Here is a 23,656-nt window from a genome sequence, read left to right as displayed (position 1 = left end):
AATAATTACCTACTGTAGTTAAAAATGATAGCTGAGAAGTTGTTCATCATACTAATGTTATTTTTTATTTTTCTATATTTGACTAATTATGTGTTTTCTATGATTGGTCCATATATAATCCTACAAACGATCGTGTATTAATATATTTTATACAATGTAAAAACAGCCAGGTGTTAAAAGCCACTCTATCAGTTCTTCTCAGCTGTGAAGTGTGTTTTCTTGCGTGTCGTCATGATTCTGCTCTAACAAACCTAGGGTGACTGTTTCTTGTTCATTCTTGACAACACATAAAAACGTAAAATGAGTGCACTAATGACAGAGCACCCCTAAATGAAGATCGGTCCTGTATCAGATCAGTGCTTGCATACTTGATTGAAATACATCATGTATAGAATTGGCAGTTAAACATGTCACAATGCTGCAAACGCTGTAAAATCTCAGTTCAACATTATCTTTATTCTTATTTGAAGGGTTCTGATAACATACATACGTGTTAAAATAAAAGACGTTACAAAAGAGTTACGGAAAAAATACACTGAAAATAAATAAGTGCATGTTTGTCCAGGCAGCTTTTTTTTCTCCATATAATGAACATCAAAACTTGCTATTTATTCAACAAGAGCAATAGGCAGTCACTCAACATTGTGCAACACTATTCGGATCCCACATGACAACTTACGCTGCTTGACTTCTTCGTAAAAAGGGAGTGAAGAGTTTCTTGCCGCTTTGAACTCATCTCGACCTCTGAATGATGGAGACAGCGCGGGACCGCGGGCGCGAGTCTGGGCATGTCGCGACGTCACAAACTGAGTGACTGATTGCCATGGAAACGTAAACGTCATGTATAAATTATCTTGTCTCTTTGAATTTTAAATCATTCTGCATTTATATACATTGCTCCATTAAAACCTCAACATGTCGAGAACACAACTGTCCAATGAAAAAGTGCGGGGGACGAATTTACTTTTTATAAAAAGTGGGGGGGACATGTCCCCCGCGTCCCCCGCGTAATCTACGCCCCTGCCGTGGCATTTTGTGGGAAAACCCATGCATGCTTGTAATGGAACTCAATGCTGCGTTCACTTTCATTTTCGACGACTGGCAATATGCGTGTATTAATTTGACACACAAGATAACGAGTATTTTAATTTTATTTGGATGAATAGTTATCCGATATTTATATTTACACACTAAATAATTAAATTATTGGGTTCTTCTTGGTTTGGAAGAACGAAAGAGAAAGCCATACGAAGATCACCAGAGCAACGCCATTTGAATCAGCTCTAACAGAGACCCCGGTTGACATGATGGGACGCTATTTTGTGCTCACTCTTTTTATTTTGCTCGTTCACGGTAAGAGACTCTTAAATTTGTATCCTCATGTCGGTTTTCAATGATGGAAAATGGCGATTTAACAAAAACTCCTCAAATCTTGGATTGTATTTGTCGCTGTTTTAAATAATTTAATATATTTTAATAATACAGTGCCACGATTTTCCTTATTCTGTGTTTCTGGGTGGCATTTATTTTATGTAGCTCTAGTACCTGTTCTGGACAAGGAAATGGCGAAAAGCGACCTAGCAATTTTGGTAGCTTACTATATATGACAATACATGACGATATGGTCGCTTTATTGTTTTTCCACATCGGGACGTGTATTCTGAGAATGTGGTAGCCTACATTTGACTGTCATCGGACTCATTAAAGCACATTGAATAGGCTATATGAGCTGTTTCACTGGTCAGATTTCTCAAGGAAAAGGGTTCAATGCTAATTCAATGGTTCGTCAACATAACTGCATTTCTGAAGAGCTGGAGATTAAACTGACTCTCTCAACATTTTCAGCAGAAATATTTTAGGAATAATTAAATATTTGATGTTACTGAAAACCCTGCAATGGTTGTCAGGATTATATAGCCAGTTTTGGTTTTGTTTTGTATCCTATTTCAGTGTTGCATGTCTGTATCCTTGGTTTCTGTTTTCCCCTCTTGTTGGTTTCTGATTAGCCAACAGCCATTTCTGTTCTCCCTGATTACACTTCCTGTATATTTAAGCCTGTTAGTTCCTGGCCACCTGTGAAACTGGCCATCCATTCAGGTGTTGAGAGACACTGGGATGGACTCCAGCATCTCTGTGATCCTACACAGGACAAAGGTTCTTGTCTGAATGTTTAAGAACCCATTATGTCAAACAGGTTCTTTATAAGGAGAAATATCTTAAATGATCGCTTAATACTTTCATGTTTAACAGTTTTTTTTCCTAATGATGAAGCATACTTACGAACTGTGTTATTCATAACACTTCATTGAAATTATATTAAGTAAACATTATTTACTAACTATTTATCTGTGTTTCTAGGTGTTTTTGGTGATGATGTGGTGACAGTGATGGAGGGAGATACAGTCACTCTATACACTAATATCACTAAAAAAGAACATGACAAGATGCTGTGGTATTTTGAAGACACTCGCATCGCTCTGATCAATGGACATCCCAATACGAGCTGTTTATATGATGGTGAAGGCGGGAGATTCAGAGACAGACTGAAGGTGGACTATAAGACTGGATCTCTGATCATCACAAACATCACAACTGAACATGCTGGACGTTATGAAGCAGAGATCATCAGAAGTGAGAGTTCAGGGAAAAGACAAAGTTTGAACAGAAACCGCAAATGTGACAGCAGAAAAATCACCAAAAAAATCAGCATCAGTCATGATGATACCATAAAAACTTTCAATATGATCGTCGTTGGTGAGTTACTCAAAGTTGTTTACCCTTGAGTATTTTGTTTTTCGCAGAAATTAAATATTGGAAAATAAATCAGTGAGTTTTCTATTATAATCATATAATAAAACCAAAATCAACTTTATTGGCATGCTGTTAATTTAACGGTTCAACGTTAAAATGGTATTTATGATTATGACATTACTGAAAACCTGTGATCCTGCATAACACAAGTGGATTAGAAAAAGGTTGGATGGATGAATGTTATTGAAATTATATTTTAATAACTGGTCTTTAAAGAACCTTTATATGATGACCTAACATAGCTTACTATAATTGATCACTGATGGTATATGTTTCTTTGAATGGAAGAAAGGACTATCGCTACTTTCATTTTCAAGCATAGGCAACTAATATTATTAGTGTGGCACTGGAGAATGTTTTCTATAAGGTTTTCCTTAAACATCATTTTTCAACATCAATTCAATTTTAATGTGTTCTTTTGTATTTCTTCATTTTTACTCCAGCTGCTCTGTCTGATCAAGTCAAAACCGGTGAAGAGTCCCGTATGGAGACGAGGGAGTCTGACTTGGGTATATGTTCACCCTTCCTTCTTTACCTCTTAATAGATTGCACATAATGCAGTACAGTATAAGTGCATTGTTCTTAAGGGGAGCTTGACTTATACTTCCCTTTAAATGATTTAGCTGTTGTTTAAACATTTGAATTTCATTTAAACACAGAATATTGCATTTTAAAAATCTATAAATACAACTGGTCAAACACCTGCTGCTTATAATAAAGATGTCTGAAATATTATTTTACACTGTTTCAGACTGCAGTCATGGGAAGCCAATAAAATGCTCCATCCAAACGCGTAATTCAACAAACCATGACTATTATGATCCTGTAAAGTCATACAAAAACATGGCAGCTGTTTAAACGCATTCAAAGTACACGATGATGTTTGACATGCGATAATTATATCATGTGGTCACAAAGAGTGAAAGCTGTCTCTTGACATTTCTGGAAGCCAGCCTCATAGACAATTCCTAAATATTTCATGAACTATTCCATTATAGAATAATCCCTATTTTTAACAGAGGCATAAGCCTTGTGGATATGCAAAAGTGTCCACAGAGAGAATATATCCAATGAATGTGGTATATAAACACACTCCCGCAGTAATAATTGTCTCTCTTTATCTCTCCAGATTCAGGTCAGTCTTCAGCTGCTGTAGTAGGAATATGTGCTGATGCTGATGTTTGCAGTTACTGCTGGTGTGATTTACTCTCGCCGCAGGATCTCCAGAAATGGCAAGTATTACATACAGATACAGTCCAGGGAAACATCATGTGCTCTATGCAAAAATATTAATCGGTTCTCTGGAATACTTGATTCTGATTGGTCAGTTGTGACATTCCAATGTCAAATATGTCCTGATAATGACCTTCCTCATTTAATTGTGTGTGTGTGATTTTTATTATTATTTTTCACAGCAATAAGGGAGAATAAAAACAGTGAAGGACTACTGTGCAAAGATGAGGTAAGACACTGTACTGAAAACTGACTTTACATCACACTAAGATCTGTGTTTGATTTTACCCGCGTGGACAAAATCACTGTAATGGCAAATACAGTTTTTAACAGAATCTAATGGACTGCTCTAAATCTCTAAATTTACCTTCTGTGATTCATTGTTTTCTTACAGACGGAGAAAGAAGATCCCAAAAGTGTCATTATAAAATGAGAAAGAATTGCTGCAGAAGCTATCTTCACTGTAAGACATATATACTTACATATATACAATATTTTAAAATTACTTTTATTTACATCTTTAAAGGCAATCTACTAGAAGATACTGAATTTGTTCAAGGTTTTGTTTTTAAAATTGAATTTAAACACTAAATGTGACACAGATCCGTGATTGTAAGGTAATTAGTGTATCTTATCATTAAGACAGTAATTACATATCAGAGTTATGTTTTGGTTAGTTTGGTTTTATTTTGCATTTATAATCATGCAATCATTTATTCATGTTTAAATTATTTTTGTGCTCTTTCTGTTAGTGATTAATCTTATGATTGCCTGGCTTCAAGGGGTATTTCTGTTCATGAGTAAGATACATTGTCTTCATTTAAATATTTCCCATTGCTTTGGCTTTGGTATAACAACACTTGTTGAATTTGTGCCGGTCACATGAAGTAGGGATGAAGCACAGACGAAGTCTGGCCATTGAAACGTGTGCAGCTACAATTATTTATTATGCCACCTGTAAACTGTGCAACACTACTGATCTAGAGTATATATGTGCATTTAATAATTTAGCAAATGATTTTAGCATCACAAGCACTTTATCACAGGAATTATTAAAATAAGATGAATAAAGATGGATTCTTGATCCACCACAGTTCAACAGTGCAGGCTAAGGTTCTGGAAAGTAACTTTGAAGTTTGTTGTTTCTTTGTGCAATATAAAATACATTCTTAAATATTAGTATGACAGCTATTTATACTACTTCTAAGTTTATGCACATGACAATTTAATGTTATATACTAGTCAAAAATGAGGAAATATGAATATGACATTAGTCACACAAATGCAAACTCTTACTGTCATTTTCATTATACCTCAGATGATTTTTAATATTACTCCACATTCTGGAATTCCCATTCATTTCCTCCATTGAGAAACTGATCCTTTATAAACCACAGACCTGTAAGCAGTGCAAAGTGTAGTTACTGTACTTACTGTACTCAGTACTAATTTTAGTCAATGTATTCTGACTACTTTTGAAATAACTCATTTAACATCTCAGGGGATTTCAAGTAAAACGAGAAAAAGGTTTGGGAATCCCTGCAATACACGAAAACAACAATGACATTACACATTTTCAAGTTTTTTCAAATTTGAAATGATTTTGTCCTGACATTTGTCCTGATCAATAATTAGTGAAGGTCAATGGACACCATAGTGTGAATAATATAATGTAATCCAGTAAATGAGTATGATTATTTTAAAATGTAATATAATATAATTACAAGAATCTGATTATGTAATCCAGATTACATGAAAAATCTATGAGAGAAACATGGCACATTTTCCATCATGTCTCCTTTTACTTCTTGTTTTTCTGTTTACATTTTTTTGTTGTTGTTTGTTTGTTTGATTGTTAAGAAAATGAACGAGGCTTCCAGAACAGAAATTTCTCTGTCACTCTTTATTTTTTCTCTGTCATTCATGTATGATTAAAATAAATCTCTGTCTGTAATAAAAAAAGACTGTTGTCCTCTTTAGATTTCATGGCATGTTGCCATGTTTTATTATTGAATTGTATTGCAGTGTATTTTTATTTCAAATTCATGTAAAACAAATAAAAATGAATATTTACTGTTAGTAACTTATTTCATTTGAGTCCACTACATAAAGAATATTTTTTTAATATTCATAACAGACTGTTAAAGTAACAATGAAGCATTTCTGCGGTAAATTAGATAATGACGTGATTTATTAAGTGCTGTTTGAACAACAAGCAGAATCACTGAATGAAAGAGAAACAAGAACAGAAAAAAGGGAAGAGGTGAGTAAAAACACATTTTATTTCAGCTGATTTCATGTATTCTGTTGTTGAAAGTCAATTACGTTAAGTCTTTTTCTCAACAATGCTAACAACATAAAGCTTGATGTTGCAATGCATGCTGGTACCAGCAGCAATCAAAATTATCCATGACTCCCAGTCTTTTGCGACTCTAGTTGCTAGTTCTACTAAAGTACTAGTTCTAAATAAATCCTTTAGAAATCGTAATATTGCTGGATCTCAAAAAAGGCATATGATTTATAGATCGTTCATCAATTCAGTATGTAATATTAAGATTTCGGTAAAAATCATGACAAATATTTTTACTTTTGTATGTGTGGGGTTGCTGCAGATAATGTAACAAAATAAAAAATATCAACATAAATGAAGGGGTAAGTGAAAACAAAGAAATGTAAATTGGATGGCATTTTAAAATATTCATCATTTTGGCCACTAGATGGAGAGCAAAGCTTTGTTTTGCCATCACTAAACAATTGGACCACACATATTTTCATCTGTACGATTCCAACTCCAATATATGTCTGAATATCTTTGATCTGTTCTGTTTTCTCTTTTAACCTCTTGTAGACCTGATGTCATTGACCAGAAGAACAACAGCAGCTGCAGCAGCCACGCCCATCAGAGCAGTGACCACCAATCGGATCACAGCTTCAGCAGTAGCACAACAACTGATGTGAATTTCTGGGGGGAAACAACAACAACAACAACAACAAATGATGGGGTTTAGATTTATGGATGGATCATGGAGCAAGGACTTCAGCTGGTGTATACATCCTTAAAAATAATTTTAAAGGGAAGATTGGATGCTCTGATTTTGACCCAAATAGGCCTTGTAATAGAAATCTCACATTTCTGCTCCGGGTGTGTGTTCACGGTGTGTGTGTGTTCAGTGCTGTGTGTGTGCACGTTGGATGGGTTAAATGCAGAGCACGAATTCCGAGTATGGGTCACCATACTTGGCCGTATGCCACTTTCACTTTTTCACATTTAATTTGTGTTATTGTTAATATTTATTATTTATGGTTTTAATCAACAACAATAGAATAAAAAACTTACTGACCAAGTGGATCCATTTACTAACCAAATACTCAAATTCTTTTATTTCAGTGTTGCTGAGGCAGATGGCCTCCAAAGTCACCTGATAAATCAAATCTTCATTGAATGATTTTCTTTACTTGACAGCTGGAGAGAAACTCATCCTTCTCGATTTTTACATAATTCTCTTTCAAACCAGTCTCATATTGATTTTTTGCCTATTTCTAGAGATTTAAAGAATACCATTTCTGAAATTATTCCATCACCACTTTCTGATCACAAATGCATCTCTATTCATTCCTTTTTCAGATACTGCTCATTTACATAGAAATCTTATTGGAAATTAAATGTGTCATTGCTTAATTATAACATTTTATTCTTTGCAGTTATTGGGGAAAAAAGCAAATAATTTTTTTGTTAAATCCTGTAATTGGGAGTAAACGTGAAATTGGCATTTTTTTTACAAACATTTAGCAATAAATTGTTGAAAGAAAAAATAATGAACGTTTAATAATTATATTATTATATTTAATAATTTTAGATCTTCTGTTTAAATCAGTGTTATATGATGCTAAAAACGTTGAACTTGCCTATTAGATGAGTTTTCAAACAAAAAGCTGAAGGAGCATTTGTTAAAGTTGGATGGAAGTAGGTGAGCAAAATTAAGTAATACTGATCAAGATTTTTGTGATGCTCCCAAAGAAATTGTAGAATTACATTTTTTAAATCAAATAAATCTGTTGGTACAGATGGTCTCACATCAGAATTATGTTCAGTAAAAATATAGCTCCCTTCTTTTTAGGTGTTTATAAATGAATCTTTTCAATCCATCAGGAATAAGCATACTTTTTAAAAATAGCAGTTACTCCCCACTTTGAAATGCTTTTATTTCCTGAGCCAATAAATGTGTTTTTCTGTTAAAAAAAAAAGAAAAAAAAGATAGAAATTATGAAGTTAGATCTCTTTTAAATTAAAAACTGGGTCCCACTTTATATTAGGTGGCCTTAACTACTATGTACTTACATGTAAATTAATCATTTGATACAATGCACTTATTGTGTACATGTTTTTACATTGTACTTATATGTTTTAAATACCTATATGTAGTTACATCTGTAATTAATTTCTGTAATTACATTTATAATTACACTGTTGATATCCCTTACACCTTAACCCACCCTTGAACCTACCCAGACCACCAAACCTGTCCCTAACCTTACCCGTATCCCACCTCAATAACAGCAGAGGTGTTTTACACTACAATATGACCACAATAAGTACATTGTACAAATTTTTTGATGTAAGTACATAGTAGTTAAGACCACCTAATATAAAGTGTGACCGAATATTGTATTTCATTGTCACTTGTAAATTAAGCTTTTACTGATATAATTGATATATAAAAAAATATGGTCTTTGCAACAAAAATATTTCCTCACTAATGAAGTAAAGGAAGCATATTTTACCCCGTTAAACATTTTATGAAGAAATATAAGATTAATATTGATTCAAGATGCTCATGTTGCCAATTTCACACAGAAACGGTCTTTATTTATTCTGGACTTGTCAGAACTGACTGAACAAAATATTAGCTCATTTATTATTCAGCAAGATGCACACATAACTTTTAAAGACCATATTTTAGGACATTATGAATCTTTATCCACTAAAAACAATGCTTGTTTTGTGATAAACTTCATTTATTTTCTTTGAAAATTTTATATCCACAAATGTAAGTTTGCCAACAACAAACCACTTTTTCTTTTCTTTTCTTTTCTTTTTGAAAGATTTTAAAAATTGTCTAAACACTTTTTTATTGTCAATAAATAAGAACGCCAGTAGAACAATTTTAATTTGGGATGATTTTAATTTGTATACTGTAATTGAAGGTTAAATGTCTTACCCTCAAGTTCTTATGTCTTCTCTATCTTTTCCTACTTTTTCTCTGTTGCAATCTTTAAACAAATTGCTAATACTTCTTTGTTTTCAGTTGATATAATGTGTATTGTTAATACATTATGTACAAAACATTTTTTTAAATGTCAACTCTAATCTTTTCTTGTGTTAATAAACAATTTTTTTGAAAATATGTCCTTTTGTGCTCCATAAAACGTTAAAAAAATAAAAATAAAAAATAAAATTAATAATTACTGGCACCTTAAGTTCTCTTGGTAAAATCAACAAATTAATTCAGTGAATACATGCACATGCACTGCTGTACCTGAACATGTGTGACAGAGTTGACTGATGTCCAGATGTTGAGTCTGGTTGCTGATGGGATCGTTGAGCACACAGCTGTAGGTGTTTTTATCCTGATATTCCACCTCCAGAGGTAGAGAGAGACTGATGCTGAGATCAGACACACTGATGCTGGACAATAAACTGTTTCCTTTGTACCAGGAGAGAGTCACATCACTCACATTCACCACTGAACACAACAATGAACAATTCTGCTGTGATGATGATGATGATGATGATGAACAGTGTGAAGAGTTACTGATTATGATGGGAACAGGCAGACGAGCTGAAAAAATGAAAAAAAAAAAAAGAACAGATGAGGAACTGATTATTGCGCCACTCTTATCTCTACATTTATAAAAGATTATTGTTAACACATGGACAAATATCAGATAGGAAAATGATGCTTAATTAAAATTATCTAGTCATTATAATAATCAATAATCAAAATAATAGAAATGTTTAGATACATCTGCTTTAAAGTGAAATAAAACAAATATTGAACTCACCATAGACAGTGAGACTGAAGCTCTTGCTCACTCTGTTGATCTGTAGTTGATAGAGTCCAGTGTGTTCAGTTCTGGTGTTTGTGATGATCAGAGATCCAGTTTGATGATCCAGCTTCAGTCTGTCTCTGAATCTCCCATCAAGAACATCATCATATACAGTCATGCTGCCGGCCATTACAATGATTCGAGCTATTAAAGTGTTTTCAGCTCCAAACCTCCACAGAATCAGTTCATCCTCCATCATTTCAGTAAAACCAGAGTTTAGAGAGACTGAATCTCCCTCCAGCACTGACTCCACTGCATCTGTATCAGCAAACACATCTGAAGAACAGAGACACAGATCAAAAGTCTCAAATAATTGTTTTAAGTGTTATTTTAGGTCGACGGTATCGCCGGTGATACCAGATGGTTTTTTTTAAGATAAGTGCAAAATACAGAAAAAATACTCTGTTGATTTTGGTGACACAAATAAGTGTTATACATCAATCGAAACTGTTAAGTGTCTTTTTGTTTTTGTTTTTGTACACTCACGATTACAACAAAACTTTGTGGTTATAGGGAACAAAAAAGAAAACAAACAGGGTGCGCTCTCTGTCTTCTCCATCTCTACAAATGTTTTTTTTTTTTTTTTGGTGGTGGTTTGTATTTTTTTGAATAAGGTGCCTGAACCACAGATGAATCCTGATGACTTTCTTCAAACTGTTTTCCTCAGAGAGCGCTGTACCAAAATCAGATGTTCAACTACACTGATATTGAATGGTAAAACAAGATCCTTGAATACTGATGTTTTTTTTTTTGTTTTTTGTTCTTGAATCCATGGAAATAAGTAAATATCAAGTACTTGTTTCACTTGTTGAACAGAATCTGTTGCAGGAACGAGTCAAAGTCTGTTCACATCTCTGTGGTTAGATCAGTGTGCACAATAATGTGTCTTTGACCTTCATTATGTATGTTTTGATTATACTGTGTTGTAAATAAAATACAAATAATAATAATACAAAAAAAAATAAAAAAAATTCAATCTCCGCAGTCACAGTCACACTGGGCCCTTTGTCTTTCAGGTGAAAATCACTTAATATTCAAGGCCATACCTCGCATAATGGCTTTCAGTCACAAAACATGTCTTTAAAAATTTTAATCAATATATTGTTTTCTGTGAATGAGTAAGCAGAATGATCTTCACATAATTGTTTAGTAAATTTATTGTATTAATTATGCCCATTTTACCCTGGACACATAAGCATCACCTGCTCATTGTGCTTTCATCACACAACAGAAGCAAAAGTGCAGTGATCATTTGCCACTTGTAAATGTAGGTCATCTCTCATTGAAGCCAGCATGATATCAAAATCAACTTATTCTGTTTTTGATGGAATTCAGAATTATTTATTATAAAGGATTTATCCATTTTTAATTAATGCGCCTTCATTATCTTTAATCAAAATGACTTGCCTTCCCTCTTGCAGCTACATCTCTTCTCTGATGATGCCTTTACTGGCACGAGGGCGGGGCAACTTATCACTCACAAGAGATTGTCCAATAGCAAACCACAACCATCCAATTACCTCCCCATGGACAGGATTACGCCCCACTCTACATTTGTTCTTATTCACGACTTCCCTACGGGGAAGTCGTGGCCTAATGGTTAGAGAGTCGGACTCGTAATCGAAAGGTTGCGGGTTCGAGTCCCCGGCCGGCAGGGATTGTAGGTGGGGGGAGTGAATGTACAGCGCTCTCTCCGAACCGAACCCCCAACTGCTCCCCATGGCTGCCCGCTCCGGGTGTGTGTTCACGGTGTGTGTGTGTGTGTGTGCATTTGTTCACTACTGTGTGTGTGTACACTTGGATGGGTTAAACGCAGAGCACCAATTTCGAGTATGGGTCACCATACTTGACAATACGTCACGACGACGACGTAAGCAGACTACCTCAGATGAATGTCAGGAAAAGGAAACTAAAGACTGGCAACTTTTATTGCATGCCAAACAGAACACATTTCAGTGTCCTTGACATTGACAGATTGACAAATAATCTGCCTGTGTAAACATGGCCTGAATATCAATCTTATATTTCACATACAAATAGTAAATTATATTAACATTTCACATTCACACAGTAACATTAACATTACACTCTTAAAAATAAAGGTTCTTTATTGACATCAATGGTCCCATGAAGAACTTTAAACATCCATGGAACCTTTCAAATGCTGAAAAGGTTCTTTAAGATTTTGAAAATGTTCTTCAACATGGGTCACTTAAGATCTGTTCACTGAAAGGTTTCTTGGGGAACCAAAAACCTTTTGGAGCTTGTTGAAGAAAAAATTATTTTGGTTGATTTTGCATGATTTTATATGCTTATGAAACATTACGTAATGCATGCTTTTTTAAGAACTGTTGTGTAGCCAAAGTAACATATGGTTTGAGGGGCTTAAAGAAAGATGTATGGCTGACAAGACATCTGCGTAGGCCATAACTAAGCTGGAAGGGGGACAACTGGGGGACTGTCCATGACCTAGAAGGTTATCTAGGCATTAAATATAAATGGCAGAGCTTTAAGGAGTATGATATAGTGGGATATGTTTTCTTTGTTCTAACCATGTGTGGAAAAGTACAGCTGTTAAAGTTTGTAACCTTGAAGGCCGAGGGAGATATAAGGTGCAGGGAACCCTTCCTTCTTGGTCACACTCTGCAGCGACTTGTGTTTCTGTATGACTGTCTGACCTTCTTTGCAAAGAATAAAACCTTTGAAAGACAACTGAGTGAGTTTGTCTCTTACATGGTGAGAGTGATTTTAATTTGCCATGACAAGCCTTCATTTTTAAGAGTGTAGCATTCATTCTACTTTATTTCACAATAAAAATGTTTCTCATAGAGGAAGTAAAATTGTGGAGGTCCTTTCAATCACGCTATATAAAAAACGCTATATTCACAAGAACACACACTCACACTATACACACCTCAAGACAAGCACATTGTAAACATGATTGGTAATAATAGTATGCCATTTTCTAATCAACCCCCAACTAATCAAAACAAGACGACCACAAAAAATAGAAATTGATTTTCACGATCTGTTACCAGGGGGTCCGACGTTACCAGAGCAAGGAGGACAAGACGAGACAAAAATATATGTATATGGAGAGCATGAATATGAACTACTTTGAAGTTATTAATACTGTGTTTATGAAGCTTGTTTTGCGAAGTGATGGTTGATGTCAAGGAGATGCATTTTGCACTTGTAGGTGACACTTGCAGAATGGACCTTCTTTTCAAAGTCATGAGGTGTTATTCAGATTTGCTATATATGAAGTGTATGATGTTGACACCTAGTTTTTCGAGTATATGTGTGAAATGAGGTATTACAATTTTCCACAGTTTAAAATAATAATAGGCATGTTTTTCAGCTAAGAAATGAGGAAGTTGTTATTTTGTATTTGCACTGTTAACCCTACCATAAGAGGTATCTGGGTGAAGGGTCACGGTCTCTGTCAGATTGAGAAACTGAAACCCACCCAGACAGCGGAGGATGACAGACGACATGTACAAGAAGAATGCAGGTGGATGGAAGACTATAAAGAGCTGGAGATGATCGAGGCCGGCAAATTGCGTGGTGAAGACTTCTCGTTTGTTATTTTATTATTTGCTTATGAGTTACTGTATGTAAGAGCCAATTCAATATGTCAATAATTTGTATATTATTATTGTTGCTTAGAGTATTGATTTGCATGTAATAACTTAAAGTGTAAATTTTGTAATTTTCTTTGAGAGGCAATATTGATATATATGTTTCCGAATTATTTCTTATGTTTCTGATGCATATTTTTGGTTCTGTTTCTTTAACGGCCACGCACGTGTTGATACACGAGTTTTTTGTTAGGTGCGGGCAGAGAAATAAGGGAGAAACAGTTTTCTTACCGTCTTGCTGTCTTTATGGATACAACTTGTGTTTAAGCGTTTAAGGGAATACAAGTTAAAGGTTTAACAAGTGTAATAGGACACAAGCTCCAACTGAATTTTTGTCATTTTATTTTTTGATTAAACTCGCATTTGTTTACGAACTTGGACTGTTTTTTTGTGACGAGTAGAACCCATTTTCTCTGCCGCTGTATCGCCATTTAAGTGAATACGGGACTTTGCATCTACACTGTATTTTCAAATAAAACGAAGCCATTGATTTGGTGATTCGTTAAGCTTTTAAATCAGTCTCTGAGTAATTAATTCTTAAATAACTAGTTATCAGAACCTAAATAAATCTTTAACATCGAGTCTCAAGTGGTGAGAACTTGACTGAATTAGCACGGACACCGGGAACTGAGGTTTGAAACTACTTTATTATCCATTCAACGGAGAGGTAAAAAAAAAGTAAAAAGTCGTGACGTATTGTCAAGTATGGTGACCCATACTCGAAATTGGTGCTCTGCCTTTAACCCATCCAAGTGCACACACACAGCAGTGACTAGTGAACAAATCCACACACACACACCGTGAACACACACCCGGAGCAGTGGGCAGCCATGCTGCAGCGCCCGGGGAGCAGTTGGGGCTCAAGGGCACCTCAGTCGTGGTATTGAGGGTGGAGAGAGCGCTGGACGTTCCCTCCCCCCACCTACAATCCCTGCCGGCCGGGGGCTCGAACTCGCAACCTTTCGATTACGTGTCCGACTCTCTAACCATTAGGCCACGACTTCCCCACGAGGTGAGTATATAATGGTTTATTAGGAACCTATTATGAAAGATATGGATATTTTGGGTGAGTTTTAATATCCTGTACCGGTATAAAAACAAAACTTGTACGTGTGAAGTTTCCGTTTCAATAAAGTTTGTACTGCTATATGATTCATATTTGAGATTAGTAAAATCCTTATAGAAAAAAATAAATAAAAATACTTCCAGAACTAAGGCTACTGAAACAGTTTCTATTGCACTTACAGGTCCTTCTCAAAAAATAGCATATTGTGATAAAGTTCATTATTTTCTGTAATGTACTGATAAACTTTCATATATTTTAGATTCATTACAACACAACTGAAGTAGTTCAAGCCTTTTACTGTTTTAATATTGATGATTTTGGCATACAGCTCATGAAAACCCCAAATTCCTATCTCAAAAAATTAGCTCTCCATATACATAATAAAATAACCAGAATTAATCAAACATCAGAATCAGATTTAAATTATGATTGAATATAAACATTTGCAGCATTAAATAGTTCATTTAAAAACCAAGTGTAAAGTTTATGAGGCAATATACAGGTCCTTCTCAAAAAATTAGCATATTGTGATAAAGTTCATTATTCTCTGTAATGTACTGATTCTACTTTATTTCACAATAAAAATGTTTCTCATGGAGGAAGTAAAATTGTGGAGGTCCTTTCAATCACACTATATAAAAATCGCTATATTCACAAGAACACACACTCACACTATACACACCTCAAGACATGCACATACCAACATACATTAACCACAAGCATGGAGTAATAGCCACATTGTCATGCACATGCTGAAAATGAGGCTGTGGAGGAGTGGTAAAGCGGAGTCTGCAACAGAATTATTCTAATGTATTCCATACGCACTCCATGCTATGTTGTGCTATTACACATAATGCGACAATTTCCACTTACAAAATATTGGATATCATTTCACAGTTTAATTTTGTGCAGTGTAATTACTTTGGTTCATGTCATTCATAGACTCTTATTTTGAGGCTTATTTTGTTCTACTGATTCAGTTTTCACTATACTCTGTTTTCTTTAGTTTCTATTGTGTTAGGTTTCCATGTATTTTGATTTCCCCTTCACCTGTGTCTAATTTAGTTGCTTTCTAGTCTCTTGTATTTATAGCCCCACATTTAATTCATTAGTAATTTATTTTACACAAAGCTGTTAGGTTGCATTTACCTTCGTCTTGAATTATTGTTACTTCTTATATTGCCATCTTTATTTATTAATAAAATCCTGCCGCTCTTAAATCCTCACCCCAACTGCACATTATGTAGCCTACAGCAAAATGAATACAGTATAACTAGGCTAGTTAGTTTGTAGCTAAACTAGCACATAATGAACTGGTTAACTTTGACTGAGGTGACATCAGCTGCCGCTGAGTCTAATGCTTGTGGAAGAGGTTTGTCTTCGGTTGCTTCGTGAAAACAGACTCAGCAGATCAGGTGAAGACTGGGAACTTTATTTTTAGACACTCTTTTTTTTATCACACTGCATGGACTGGGTTTAACTGTTAAACATATGTGTTGCACGATCTTTTCTCATAACTAGCTTGCCTTTTTCATCATTTTTACTCAGTTTCTTAATCTGCTATAAGGCAGTAGTTTTTAGTGGATGTATGTTCCAGCGTTAGTTTTTAACAGCTGTGGATGTGACTTGTATATACACCAGAAGTGTGTGCTTCATAGCTCACATCTCAGGCTAATTTGGATTTATCAAAATATCTGCATTAAATTGTCTGAGATTACTGCACATTCTGTGCACTGGAAAGGGCAGATATATAGATACTTGAAACCATGATCAGCAATTGGCTACATCAAGACAGCAACGTATTGACATCATAACTAAAATCAAGGAAAAGCATAAAAGTTCTATTAGATATTTATTATTATTATTACTATTATTATTTGTGACCCTGGACCACAAACCCAGTCTTAAGTCGCTGGGGTATATTTGTAACAATAGCCAAAAATACATTGTATGGGTCAAAATTATAGATTTTTCTTTTTATGCCAAAAATCATTAGGATATTAGGTAAAGATCATGTTCCATGAAGATATTTTGTAAATTTCTTACTGTAAATATATCAAAACTTATTTTTTGATTAGCATTACGCATTGCTAAGAACTTCATTTGGACAACTTTAAAGGCAATTTTCTCATTATTTTGATTTTTTTTTTGCACCCTCAGATTCCAGATATTGAAATAGTTGTATCTCGGCCAAATATTGTCCAATCCTAACAAACCATACATCAATGGAAAGCTTATTTGTTCAAATCTCGAGAAATTGAACCCTGGTTTTGTGGTCCAGGGTCACATTTTGCAACATCTAATATTTGTACAGGCTGCGTTATTAATTTATTGATAGTGGAATTGAATTCATTAGAGCTCCACAAAAATATCATGCAACTGTTAAAAGCAAAAAATAAAAAAAAACTTTTCTGTAACTTACCAACCAGATGGCAACAGCACAAACAGCAAAAAGCAAATGTGTGAAACATTTTCATCGTCAGTCTGAAATAGTTTCAGTCGAATTTGAAACCTTGCAGTACAGATGTGTAGAGAACAAGTTGTTAACAATGTGAACTATCTGCTAACTTCCTCCAGACTGAATTAGACCATGCCCCATGTGTTCAACAACACTTCCTCTCTAAAACTCGCCCCAAAGACAGTCAGTAAATAATTGGCTGCTAGGAGAGCCTTGTTTTTTTGTTGATGAAAAAGGTATTATTCACTACTTACTGAATATTCCTTTTAGCATGTGGTTTTCTAGACAGTGAGTTATAGTCTCATTAAAATGGTTCGCTTTGTTGGTTTCCTTGTTTGTAGCTATGTCACGTAAGAAAAAATATGTGTTAAATTAATAAGTATAAATGTAGATGTGGATTCACTGAAGGTTATCCATTAAATTTATTTAGTCTTGACATATGTTTTTAAGTTTTAGTAACAGTTTTTGTTTCTTATCCAGTGTTTGCTTATGCAGTATCAGTGATAGTAGGAGATGCTGTTACTCTAAACTCTGATGTTACTGTTATATGAAGTGATACGGTGGAGAAATCAATAGAAATGAAGTTAAATGATGAGTGCTGATGAGAGATTCAGAGGCAGAAGCAGACTGTAAAAAAAAGATGAATGATGCATCTCTACTTCATTTACTAGAAAAGTCGTCTTCTTTTTTCCTTTTCTTTCCTGTGGTTCTGTTTATATCTATTTTAATCACAAGTAATCAGCTTGTATAGCCAAAATAAGTCATCTTGATAAACATGAAACAAATGGTCATCAGAACAAGGGCATTAAAGGGATAGTTCCCCCAGAAATTAAAATTAGTCCAAGATTTCCTCACCATCAGGGTTTGGGTGTCTGACATTCCTCTTTCAAATGATGACATTCAGAGTTATGTTACCCCTTTTGTTACACCTACATCATACATGTATTATGGAGTGATTTTAGGTCAAGGTCTATTTAAATGCTATAAATTATCCCTATTTGAGCAAATTATATATTCTTGTGAAGATTTCATGTAATAATAAAAAAAGCATGTTCTGTATGTACTTTCAAAAATAAAAGGAAATGAGGATTGGAGAAACTTTAAGACCTAATGTACTTCATTAAAATAGGACGCACAAAAAAATGATTAGAGATGGAAAAATCTCCTGATCATATGTATTCATCTGCATGATAAAAATTAACATTTTATAATGTAATTATTTATGAGTAGGTGGTTTTCAGTTGAAGATGCTTTATTTGGCATGACATATTTCTACATTTATAATTAGGCTACATCCAAAAGACCTTTTACGACCCAAAAAAGAGCATTGATAAGCAAAGCTTCATTTTACAGTCACTAAACAATCAGACCACAAATATTTTATCTTTACAGAATACAACTCCAATATATATCCCAATATTTTGAGTTCAGTATATGAAGTATATCTGTTTTCTTTTAACCTCTAGCAGATCTGACATCATTGACCAGAAGAACAACAGCAGCTCCAGCAGCCACGCCCATCAGAGCAGTGACGACCAATCGGATCACAGCTTCAGCAGAATCACAACCGTTGACGTGAACTTCTGGGAACAAATAAATAAATAAATAAAAACAAATGAGCAATGATAAAACAGACCTGTGATTCTAAACAGTCTCTTTTAGGAACTCACAAATACAAGAATCTAAAGAATATTATCTGCAAAAACTCAAATATGCTTAGAATAAATGAGAACAGATATTTATTTTTGTATTTTTGCTTAATAGCTATTGGCTTCTTAAAAGTTCAGCAGTCTGGTAACAGCAAACATTGACGTACCTGCATGTGTCTGACAGAGTTCAGTGATGTTAGGATGTTCACATTTATGCACTACTGCTGATGAAGAGTTACTGCTGGTTACAGGAACAGCCAGAGGAGCTGAAAATATGAGAGATGAAAGAATATATCAGAATAAAGTGTTTATTGCAACATCAGTCAGTCGGTCGGTGTACATCTCATCACACACTCAATGGTGAGGTCAATACTGATACTGATAAGCTACTGAATGTCTTGAACAACTAAGCTGTTGTCTAATTAGCTGTTCCCAAGAATTCAAAGACCTGAAATGGGTGTTTCGGACAAAGGAGACGTTCAAAAGGGGTCCAGAAACCGCAGTTGGTAACCACTATGACGTAAAAGTGCATTTTGGGCTAAACATTAGACAGGCTAGGGTTTGTGTGTGTGATTCAGATATGTCCTATATGAGGCCACAAAGATGGCTATCTATATATCTATATATATCTATAAAAAAAAAAAAAAAAAAAAACACCCATTAGGAAACAAGCTTATAAATCATATGGAATTGGGTTTTTTGAAAATCTAAACATGGAGAAAGTTTTGTATGAGGGATAGGTTTAGAGTTAGGGATAAGGGGATAGAAAATATACTTTGTAAAGTATAAAACCATTATGAGTATGGGATGTCACCATAAGACATGAAAACCCAATATGTGTGTGTGTACAGGTTTATATTTCCTGATGGGGACTTAAACCTGAATACACACAGACTCATGGGGACTCTTGTCACTGTGGGGACTTAAATTGAGGTCCCCATGGGTACAAAGCTTTTTTTTTTTTTTTTTGGTTTTTTGAGAGAGTAAAAATGCAGAAAGTTTTCTATAAGCGCTATAGAAAATATGGTTTGTACAGTGTAAAAACCCATTAATCCTATGGAGAGTTCCTACAAGCTGACCAGACTCTGTGTATGTGTGTGTGTGTGTGTGTGAATGCACTTTTAGCGACCCAAGCCAACAAGTATGATAATTGCTATAACATGGACAGTCCTCTCTCTACATTTGCGTAAATGTTGAAATGATTTAGTCATAGCTGAAGGTGAAAATAATTGAAATTTTAAGATCTAGAACCTTTAAGAGTGTAATAAAATATGAAACTGATAACTCACCATAGACAATGAGACTGAAATTCTTGCTCACACTGTTGGTCTGTAGTTTATAGAGTCCAGTGTGTTCAGTTCTGGTGTTTGTGATGGTCAGAGATCCAGTTTGATTATCCAGCTTCAGTCTGTGTCTGAATATCCCACCGAGATCATCCTCATATAAAGTCATGCTGCCGGCCATTACATTGATTTGAACTATTAAAGTGTTTTCAGATCCAAATCTCCACAGAATCAGATCATCATCCATCATTTCAGTAAAACCAGTGTTTAGAGAGACTGAATCTCCTTCCAGCACTGACACTGACTCCACTCCATCCGCATCAACACCAAAGACACCTGGAAAACATAGAGTTTGTCACAGATTAAGGGTTAATAACATTGTTTACATAAAATAACTGATTTAAACCATTCAAATGTAAAATGAAGACAGAAGACTGTCTATTATACAATCTCTCAGTTGAGGGAATGAGCCAATTAATTTTTAATAGTGATTTTACATTGCAGATTATTTTTAAGAATGCAGTGTGAACTAGTGGGAAACACAGTACTACACATTCCGTTCCCATCTGAATCATTTCAACTGGAAGTAAAACGACTTAAATGGTGATTGCATGGTTTACATTGCTTCTTTTTTTTTTTAGATTGTTACACAAAAATAAAAAAAAATGTCATCATTTACTCCTCATCCTGTTTTTTTTTTTTTTAAGAAATAAATGTTTAGCTGATGTCTCGGTGATCATCAATATTCAGATGTTGTAAGAACAGATTATGCTGTGTTTTTTTTTTCAGTCTTCTGGTTCTTCACTTTGTGGTTCAAATACAGGTGCTGGTCATAAAATTAGAATATCCTGAAAAAGTTGATTTATTTCAGTAATACCATTCAAAAAGTGAAACTTGTATATTAGATTCATTCATTACACACAGACTGATATATTTCAAATGTTTATTTCCTTTAATTTTGATGATTATAACTGACAACTAATGAAAGTCCCAAATTCAGTATCTCAGAAAATTAGAATATTGTGAAAATGTTCAATATTGAAGACACCTGGTGCCACACTCTAATCAGCTAATTAACTCAAAACACCTGCAAAAGCCTTTAAATGGTCTCTCAGTCTAGTTCTGTAGGCTACACAATCATGGGGAAGACTGCTGACTTGACAGTTGTTCAAAAGACGACCATTGACACCTTGCACAAGGAGGGCAAGACACAAAAGGTCATTGCTAAAGAGGCTGGCTGTTCACAGAGCTCTGTGTCCAAGCACATTAATAGAGAGGCGAAGAGAACGACAAGATGTGGTAGAAAAAAGTGTACAAGCAATAGGGATAACCGCACCCTGGAGAGGATTGTGAAACAAAACCCATTCAAAAATGTGGGGGAGATTCACAAAGAGTGGACTGCAGCTGGAGTCAGTGCTTCAAGAACCACCACGCACAGACGTATGCAAGACATGGGTTTCAGCTGTCGCATTCCTTGTGTCAAGCCACTCTTGAACAAGAGACAGCGTCAGAAGCATCTTGACTGGACTGCTACTGAGTGGTCCAAAGTTATGTTCTCTGATGAAAGTAAATTTAGCATTTCCTTTGGAAATCAAGGTCCCAGAGTCTGGAGGAAGAGAGGAGAGGCACATAATCCACGTTGCTTGAGGTCCAGTGTAAAGTTTCCACAGTCATTGATGGTTTGGGGTGCCATGTCATCTGCTGGTGTTGGTCCATTGTGTTTTCTGAGGTCCAAGGTCAACGCAGCCGTCTACCAGGAAGTTTTAGAGCACTTCATGCTTCCTGCTGCTGACCAACTTTATGGAGATGCAGATTTCATTTTCCAACAGGACTTGGCACCTGCACACACTGCCAAAGCTACCAGTACCTGGTTTAAGAAGCATGGTATCCCTGTTCTTGATTGGCCAGCAAACTCGCCTGACCTTAACCCCATAGAAAACCTATGGGGTATTGTGAAGAGGAAGATGCAATACGCCAGACCCAACAATTCAGAAGAGCTGAAGACCACTATCAGAGCAACATGGGCTCTCATAACACCTGAGCAGTGCCACAGACTGATCGACTCCACGCCACGCCGCATTGCTGCAGTAATCCAGGCCAAAGGAGCCCCAACTAAATATTGAGTGCTGTACATGCTCATACTTTTCATGTTCATACTTTTCAGTTGGCCAACATTTCTAAAAAATCTTTTTTTTTTGCATTGGTCTTAATTGATATTCTAATTTTCTGAGATACTGAATTTGGGACTTTCATTAGTTGTCAGTTATAATCATCAAAATTAAAGGAAATAAACATTTGAAATATATCAGTCTGTGTGTAATGAATGAATCTAATATACAAGTTTCACTTTTTGAATGGTATTACTGAAATAAATCAACTTTTTCAGGATATTCTAATTTTATGACCAGCACCTGTAAGTAAAATGCACTTTTTATTTGATTGCAGCATCTTTTATCTAGGACTAAGAAACAATGTAGATCACCTGGCTAAAAAGTAGTTTATGACCTACTTATTAACCTGAAACAAAAATATGTATTTTAAGAATATGATCATAACTTACCAAACAGATGCCACAAGCAGAGCAAAATTAACTTGATAACCATTGTCAAATAAAAGCGCTTGAATTAAGTGAACACGTTTGTGACAGATGGTAAACCATCAGTCTTAAACTGTGATATGAATAGTGATGTGTATGATTCTTTCCCCACAGGATTTGACCACCACCCACCCAGTGCACCACTCAAGCACGTGTTGGTTGAATATGTTCATCTATCTTCTATTAACCCTTTCTCTGTCACTTTTTCTAAAATAAAAAATCTATTCTGTTCACCTGTTTCTAGCTTAGATCCCCTTTTTGTCCTGTGTATTTATGCTCCCTTTTTGGTTCGGTTCTTGGTTTATCATCAGTGGTCCGTTATCGTCAATTAAACAAAACAAAAACACTCTGGAGCACAACCCAAACCAACCTACATGGTTTGCATTGTGCTCCAGCAAGATTTAGTTTTGTTTAACTACTGCATTTAGATCTGCAGCTCAAATGTTTCCATTTGCACCAACCTGTGACACTTGTCATAGTTCAGGATGGTGACTAGTGTTCTCTCAGTGCCATGGTCAAACCACATTTCTAAACAGATCAGACCACAGCACTTTGACTCACTAAATGAGCTGTTGGAGTCTCATTCCAGAGAAATACATTCTGCTCAGAGGCCTTCTGTAGGTCTTGCCTGTATGATATACATATTTGTACAACAGTTAAAGATTTATTTGAACTACATGCTCTACTTAGCCTGCTGCTTTTAATGTTAGATTTTATTTGTTAATTCAATGTAACTTTACAGACATTTTTCGTCATTTCTGAAATGCATGGCAAAACTGTTTTAATACAGAGCTAAAATAAGTGGCTCAAA

General features: G+C 35.1%; 3 protein-coding genes across 3 annotated transcripts; 1 reads left to right on the top strand and 2 right to left on the bottom strand.

The window, feature by feature from the left end:
• The first annotated feature begins 1,027 nt into the window (after window positions 1-1,027).
• LOC306874957 (uncharacterized protein) lies at window positions 1,028-6,122 on the top strand. The gene is made up of 6 exons (XM_079425297.1): window positions 1,028-1,353; window positions 2,359-2,754; window positions 3,255-3,320; window positions 3,941-4,043; window positions 4,227-4,273; window positions 4,439-6,122. Exons 1-5 carry the CDS (start codon window positions 1,305-1,307, stop codon window positions 4,240-4,242), a joined length of 630 nt encoding a protein of 209 aa, XP_079281423.1. The 5' UTR covers window positions 1,028-1,304; the 3' UTR covers window positions 4,243-4,273; window positions 4,439-6,122.
• Window positions 5,936-17,439, bottom strand: LOC306874944 (SLAM family member 9-like). Its single transcript, XM_079425281.1, has 4 exons — window positions 17,282-17,439; window positions 10,108-10,428; window positions 9,582-9,884; window positions 5,936-7,006 (listed from the first exon to the last, which is right to left on the bottom strand). Exons 1-4 carry the CDS (start codon window positions 17,334-17,336, stop codon window positions 6,879-6,881), a joined length of 807 nt encoding a protein of 268 aa, XP_079281407.1. The 5' UTR covers window positions 17,337-17,439; the 3' UTR covers window positions 5,936-6,878.
• A 1,116-nt stretch (window positions 17,440-18,555) lies between these two features.
• LOC306874958 (uncharacterized protein) lies at window positions 18,556-22,927 on the bottom strand. The gene is made up of 4 exons (XM_079425298.1): window positions 22,810-22,927; window positions 20,256-20,585; window positions 19,134-19,232; window positions 18,556-18,900 (listed from the first exon to the last, which is right to left on the bottom strand). Exons 1-4 carry the CDS (start codon window positions 22,850-22,852, stop codon window positions 18,773-18,775), a joined length of 600 nt encoding a protein of 199 aa, XP_079281424.1. The 5' UTR covers window positions 22,853-22,927; the 3' UTR covers window positions 18,556-18,772.
• Window positions 22,928-23,656: the final 729 nt, after the last annotated feature.

This window comes from Barbus barbus (genome assembly GCF_936440315.1).
Source record: "Barbus barbus genome assembly, chromosome: 9".
NCBI lineage: Eukaryota > Metazoa > Chordata > Actinopteri > Cypriniformes > Cyprinidae > Barbus > Barbus barbus.
This window is presented reverse-complemented; position numbering and strand designations above follow the sequence as displayed.